The sequence below is a fragment of the Apaloderma vittatum genome, unplaced genomic scaffold (assembly GCF_000703405.1).
Source record: "Apaloderma vittatum isolate BGI_N311 unplaced genomic scaffold, ASM70340v1 scaffold5793, whole genome shotgun sequence".
Lineage (NCBI taxonomy): Eukaryota > Metazoa > Chordata > Aves > Trogoniformes > Trogonidae > Apaloderma > Apaloderma vittatum.
In genome coordinates, this window is record NW_009707397.1 from 651 (window position 1) to 8,100 (window position 7,450).

A 7,450-nucleotide genomic window follows, 5' to 3' on the forward strand; every position below is an offset into this window, starting at 1 on the left:
GCAAGTCAGTGAGTTAATGGATAAACAATGTTGTTGTCTTAAAGTGGTAATACTGAGCAGTCTACAAGTGCTGGGTCCTTAAAGCGTTCCGACTGTACTGGCTGCTTTATTCCGCTGTAGAATGACGGTAAATCTTGTATAGTATGAGTTGTCTGGTAGTTGCAGGATTGGCAGATGACGTGTCATTACAGCATAAGAAAAGGTCAAAGATAAAGAAATGTTTAATGTAGTTTGTTAGTGACCATCTGAAATATAGATAACAGTTACAAACCTAATGCTTTCCACAGATATGTTACTGGAACAAGTAGGACTTGAAAGATTTTGGAGATCGCTGGAGGTCAGTGGCAACTGTGGTGATGATGATGATGTTTTCATTTATCTATGTATTTTTATCTTCTGCATCCTTAGGTGATGTTACAGCTCAGGTGTCTCTTCAGCCTGCACTGAAGTTCAATGGTGGGGGTCATATCAATCACACCATCTTCTGGACAAATCTTTCTCCGAATGGAGGAGGAGAACCTAAAGGTTAGTTCTTGTTACAGTGGTTTATTGCAGCAGTTTAAATTGATCAGTAGAACTGAAGACCTTTTTTGTCTTTGAAATCCTCTAGGGGATCTTTATTTTTCAGAATTAATTTGCCTTTCTGTAGGACAGTCATCACAATTCTAAGAAATTCAGGTTTTCTAGATGTAAGCCAAGAATATAAAAAGCGCTTTAGCCCTGTGCATTTTTAATTTCTGAAGCTGGTTGTGAGTACACTGCAAAATACTTGGTTATTACGGTATATTCTTTTCTCCCATCATCTTAAGAGAAAACAGTTGTACAAAACTCTGCTAATTTAGTTGCCACATGTACTTGGTTCACAGAAAGGGAAGAAATCTGCTGTGGACCACCCAGTCTCTCCAATTTGAATAAGGATGGTTTAGCAGTTAAAGCCTAAAGGAAGAAATCCCCTTTGAGAGGATAGAGTAGTGGTTAGTCTGCAGGTGACCTACAATTAAAGGTAAAGGTCCTGTAATAACAGATCTCACAAGAGCTGTTGAGATACTCTTGAGGGTTTTTTGCATGAGGTTTATCCGCCTGTCTGCAAAACGGTGGGCTTCAGGTGCTCTGTGCTCTTGTTCAGCATTTGTAGGTGACCTCTGCCTGTGACTTTTGATTGTACCATGGAAGTACAAAGATGTCCTGAAAATGGTCTCATTAAGACTAGAGCATAAAGTTTTCAAGTTTTCTGATATCAGTCCATTTTTGATAGAGCTTGTTTTTCAGATGACATTCTCAGAAAAGGTCCAAATGCTTTAAAGCCTTGTTTTTTGTCTGCCAGTTTCTGTGAAGTTTCTGTGGAAGTCAGTAAGCCTAAAATACCGTCTTTCAGTTTCAGCTGAATGCTTCAAGGCTTTTGTAGGAAGCTTGCTAAAGCCTGTCTTAAGATGCAGTTGCAGCTCTTGCCAAGAGATTTTCGAGGCCATCTGTCTGAAGGTGGAAGGAATGAAGAATTCTCCAGCATTGCATTGTATGAAGTATTCTTAACACATGCTGATTAGAAAGCTAATTAGAAAAGAGCATAGACACCTTCAGAATTTGAGCAAACACTTAAATATATGAAACCCGTAGGTATCCTGGAGTGTAGGGGACAGGAAGTAGTTTGATATAGTGACATTAAACAATTCTAGTTGCTGTTCCCTTTGCCCTAACACAAATTAGCGTAATAATATTAAAAGAAGTATCTAATCGTGGAGCCTGCTTATCTTTATTAAATAGACAAGTGTGGAAGCAGATACAAGTCTAAAATCTGAGGGAAGTGGTCAAATACCTCTCACTAGGTGTAGTTCGTCATACTGATGTCCAAATATTTCTTCATACAAAGAAATCAGAGCCACTTGGTGTTGTCCTTCTACATACACAAACTAGCTCCTTACCTTCTTTCCTGCGGTGTTCCCTTTCCTTTTATACAAGAACATCAGCTCCCCAGTGTCCAGTTGATAGCACGCTGACGATGTCTTTGAGGACGGCACGTTTGACTACTGCACTATTTTCTTTCCAGTCTACTTGACCTCTTAAGCTGGTTGGGGCAAAACTGTTAATTAATGACGCACCTACTCTGTGTGTCTAGAAGTTTTCTTTCTACAGAGCCCAACTGCTTCTGCTCCTCTTTCCTTCTAAATCCAGGTGATACCTAGAAATTGATAGATGTTAAGTACCTGACATTCTGTCATCTTTCTGTGCTTTTTTTTAAAGGAGAATTGCTGGAAGCCATCAAGCGTGACTTCGGTTCCTTCGCAAACTTCAAGGAGAAGCTGACAGCAGTATCAGTTGGTGTTCAGGGATCAGGCTGGGGGTGGCTTGGATATAACAAAGAACAGGGGCGCCTACAAATAGCGGCTTGTGCAAATCAAGACCCTTTGCAAGGAACAACAGGTCAGGTTTCTTTCCTTCCCCTCTGCTTCTCTCTTTGTAGATTTCATAGGCAAATGTATGAGATCTGAAAAGGGGCTTGTGGCCAAATGCTGAGAAGAGATGGCTGGTTAAATAGGGCTGGAAAACGGAATATCAGTACTAGCAGAAGTGAAAAGCAGTTGCCGTTTTTAAAACAGCACTTGTAAAGCAGGACTTAAAAACTGTGAAGAGCAGAAGGGTTTTAAAGTCTGTCTAGTCGAAGGGGAGTTAGATGGGTCATATTGTGAAAGCTATCTCTCTTAGACTATAGTTTTAGCTTAGGCTCTTTTGGATTTTGAGTAACTGGACTAGCTTGCCTGTATGAGGAAGATTAAACCTCTTGCTGTTACATTGTTTTCTCTGGCAGTGTACGGCCAGATGACAAGAGAGGGGAAGGTGTACATGGTAACTCGTGTTCCTGTGTAGGTTGGGTTTACAGTGGAAGGCTTACAATTTGCTTCCTTAATAATTGGGAAAGAGTAATGAGTGTCAGTTAAATCAGCCTTGGATGTAGGTAAATCTTGCAACTAAGTAATTGGCATAATCCTGGCAATGGCCACTTCTGAAGATATTTTTACTTACTTTACTGATTCATTCATCATAATCGGCTCTTTCAGTTTATGATCTGTGTTTATGTGTCAGTTTATGTGTGTGGAAAGCAAACAGTTCTGTAAAATGGTGCAATAAGTACCTATGTGTGCTCTTCATATCCTGCAGATAAAGACTCAGAGATCAGGTGCAACTTGTGGATGCACTATAAGACCTTTACATGTAAGGTGTGGTTTCCTGTATTTACCATTTTTATCCCGTTTTTTTTACAGGTCTCATTCCTTTGCTAGGAATTGATGTGTGGGAACATGCTTATTATCTTCAGTATAAAAATGTTCGACCTGATTATTTGAAAGCCATCTGGAATGTAATCAACTGGGAGAATGTGTCTTCAAGATACGCAACTTGCAAAAAGTAGAGTGGGATTCTTGCACAGACTACTAAAACGTCATCACTTCTACTCTGATACCACTCTTGTAGTAGTGCCTGTGGCTTACCAGTGAATTGCTCTACTGCCGAAAACACTTAGCTCATCCAACAAAAGCATTTCATAATCAAGCAAAGTGTCTGCTTGTCTAATTCTGTGAGAGGTATTTACTTAGGTTTTTGAAGCTTTAAACTGTTGTGCAACAAAGGGAGATACTTCAAGTAATCTTTTCCGTTGCATATAGAAACACAGATCACCTTGCTGAAGCTTAATGAGGTAATGGATTTCCTTGTTGCACTGAAATACCTATGTGGAAACTTGTACTTCATGTTGCTATAAACAAATAAAACTCAGAAGAAGAATATTATATAACTGTAAGACTCATTTTTAGTAGTAGCTGATCTACGTCTTGATTTGCAGGTGAATGGAGAAGAGAAACACCTGTTGTAATTTGTTGCCTTACGGGCTACGGAGCTTTCTTACAGATCACAAAGAGAGGTGAAAAGGGGAAATAGGCATCATTGTGCCTGACTGATTTGACTGTCTTCAGTCGTCCTTACCCAGTCCTGCTCTCATGTGTTGCACTCGATGCCTCAGCTTTTGAAGTGTTACCTTGGGCAAGGAATTACAGTACTGAGTCGGGCTGAATTGTGCATATAGAAACTGAATGGTCTTTAGTTACTAACCAAAGCTGCAACTGGTGAGGTATCTCTGTTGCAGATGAAATGAGTTGTGCAATCATGCCTTATTTTTTTCTTTTTTTTTCTGCTGAGGGATATTTTTTCTCTAGGCCTAGACACAGCTTGAGCTTTTGCTCAAGTCTGGATTTCTTCACAGTCTTGTTTAAAACATCATCATCCCTCACATTCTTTGTTTGCCTCTGAGGTTGCAAGAACAGTAATGAAGAAAAGTAAATCTATCAGTAATCAGTCTGACAGCTTTTGACTTTAATTTTAAAAAAAATAAGTCCTATTGAAGGATTCATATTTTTGCTGTCTGCAAAATCCTCTAAGCCTGGAGAGCTGATATATGAAGTCTCTGTCAAAGCATGCTCAGCTTTTCTTCTTTGAGAGGAAGCCTGGGCCTCCATGAGTAAACAGTAGCATTGCATAGATTTTTGCCCGATAGAAGCTTCTGGCAGAAAGAATTATACATCCTAGGTGGCATTTCAAAACTAAATCTTTGCTGTAATTATTTACTGGAGTGATGAGTTTATTCTGAAAACCCATATTCCTATCTTAATATTCCCAGCCTCTGTGCTCAAGTGTTACCTTTCAAACTCTTCAGAATGCTTAGATTCATGCAAAGTACATCACGTAGCCCGCAATAGTCCCGTCACAAGACTATTGAGGCAAATGTTTTTAAGGGCTTAATATTAGTTACAGAGTTGATTAATATTGTTTATAATTATTAGAAGGAGAAAGGGACGGTATTTCCCCTAACTTCTACATCTTGTGTAGCTAACTGTAGATATAAAACTTAATTTAAGCAGGTTATGTTAGTATCTGGATTAGTACAGGCCAATGCTTCGGCTTTAGTTGTCGGACTATGGCTTAGAGAAATCCTGCAGATAAAGCGGGTTGAGTGGGGGTGAAGCAGTGGCAGTTTTTCTGGAGTGGAATCGGGCATTTCAGATACGAAGAGAATCCTTTTGTTTCTTACTTTCACAGTACAGAAGCAGCATGTTGTGTTTGCCACAAAGTCTACCTGAAGGTGAAGGAAACAGCAGAGTCTTTTTTTCTTTCCTTATTCGAGATAGATGATATGGTGAAATTCCATATAGCAGAGGTCAAAGAAGCCTAGTGATGTGCTCCTCCTCACAATGAGTGGGTGCTGAGGCAGGGCTTTGGTGAGTGCCATAATGCGTATGTTGGGCATCATCTTGGTTCTTCATGCTTGTACAGATCAGAAAGGTAAACTGCCTACACGTTGGTGCTCTGGAAAGGAGTGCTTAAGCTATGGAGGAAGCCTTGAGTTAACTCCTGATGGTGAGGAGGTAAACTAGGGATTGCTTCTCAAGCAGGACCAGCTCTTGCTGAGGCTTTAAAACCCAATGTGTTCTGATGAGGTTCAGTTTTTGCTGTGCACTGGGTTAGGAAGCTCTGCTCATCTGCTTGCCATCAGCTGGTGAGCTTATCCGGCTACCTTGTATCCTGTCTTTAAGTCTGAACGTAGAAAGTCCAAAGCTGTGTACAAACAGGAATGTTTGTGGAATAGGCAGATGAAAATAGTAAAAGTGTTGAAGGCAAACAGAAGGAACGCTGAAACGCTGAAAATGACTTAATGTTTGTTCTGGTGGACGGTTAGAAAGGACAAACAAAGGTTGGTTGTGTGGTTTGTTTGAAGGAAGGGCTTGGTTAAACTGTCTTAACTCCAAACCAGTGAAATCTGGAAAAAGTCCGAGCTGTTCTTCAGATGCTACGAGCTAGAGTGCGTGCCTGTAATTTAGCAAGTCTGCTACCGAAGCTGTTGACTATCTGGCAGTGAAAGTGCATAAACCTCTTACTAATCTGTGCTGAGTGGTAAGCCTGGAAATGGTCGTGCTATTCGTGGCTAGCGCTCTGCATTATGGAAGTTGCTGTGGAGGTGGGCAAGCGTCTTGAGAAACAAGAAGGTCACCCATTGCAGCCAAATGCCCTGTCGAAACGGACTAATCTCAGACCCATTACTCAACAACTAAACTACCAATGCAGTTTGTTCTGCTTAGAGTTTCTTTGCCTTAATGGTAAAAAGTAGCTGTGCATGTAAAGTTGTCTCCAATCTGAACTGTGCAGGGTATCTCATCAGTGAGCGTGAAATCACTTGCAGACTTGATCTGCATGACAGGAGCAAGGAATTTTCTAATTTCAGTGTTTTCTAAATCAATCTCTGTCCTGGGCTAAACAGAAGAGTTCCAGAAGAATTCCTTCGTAACAGTCTCCCTGAGCTTGGCTCTTGTCAGTCCTTCGTAAGCTGCACTGCTTATGAAGATGCTTTGTATGCATGTGCTTTACAGGAGTTGTAGAGAGATGGGAGTCAGTCTGTTCAAGTAACAGGTGATAGGACAAGAGGAAATGCCTCAAGCTGTGCCAAGGGAAGTTCAGATTGGATATTAGGAAGAACTTTGTACTGAAAGTGTTATCAGGCATTGGAATGGGTTGCCCAGGGCAGTGGTGGAGTCCCGCTCTGGAAGTATTTAAGAGTCAGGTAGACATAGTGCTTAGGGATACGGTTTAGCTGAGGACTTGTCAGTGTTGGGTTAATGGTTGGACTCAGTGATCTTAAAGGTCTTCTCCAGTTTAGGCAATTTGTAATTCTGTGATGTGTGTAGGCCACAATATGTTAAAACAAGAATTTGGCATCATTTTCAAGAGGGGAACCAAGTGCAGCACCTAACCCAAATCCTCTTGGAAATCATGTATTATGAGTTGGAAGAACAGAGTGCATCAGGGTGATCCCATGAGCAGTACTTACTGGTGGCAAAGCTCCTGTCCTTGAAGCTTTGTTTGCAGACTGCAAACAGATTCCAGTGGCTGAACTTCATTTTCAGGAACAGACTCAATCAGGCCTCAAAGTGCAAAATGCAAGTGCACGTTTGTGATTTTTAAAATTTTTTAAATTTTATTTCTTACCAGCAAAAAGACAATTGAAGGCTCATATGAGTCACAGTGCATGTGTATCTCATTCTGTACTAGAAAAGGTTGAAGTCATTTGAGGCCAGCCCAGCTCTTGCACTCTCTCTGCTGTCCCCACCCTGGTGGGTCGCGGGGCTGGATCCGTGGCCTGTCCCAGCGAGCCCGTAGGGGGGCGCCTGCACTCTTGGTACTGCAGGGGTCCGTGGGTGTCTGCTGAGTAGTCAGAAGGGGAAGTAGATGAAAGGCATTTTTTTCCCCCAGCTTCTACTTTTCACCTCACAATTATTTATTCTGACTTTAGCTGAAGCATGGATTTAAACAAAAAACCAAAAAGCAATAAACCCCAGTGTCCCCAGAAAATACCATCAGTGGCTCAGCTTCTGAACTGGTAGGCTTTTCTAGACATATTAAAAGCTCTTTATTT

At 41.1% G+C, this 7,450-nt stretch overlaps 1 protein-coding gene across 1 annotated transcript; it reads left to right on the forward strand.

Annotated features, from left to right (window-relative positions):
* Window positions 1–408: 408 nt before the first annotated feature.
* On the forward strand, window positions 409–3,794 carry LOC104271494 (superoxide dismutase [Mn], mitochondrial; the record flags this gene model as incomplete). The annotated part of the gene is made up of 3 exons (XM_009866176.1): window positions 409–525; window positions 2,239–2,418; window positions 3,258–3,794. Coding segments are annotated over 3 exons (443 nt in total), but the record flags the coding sequence as incomplete, so codon positions are not given.
* Between the last annotated feature and the right edge of the window lie 3,656 nt (window positions 3,795–7,450).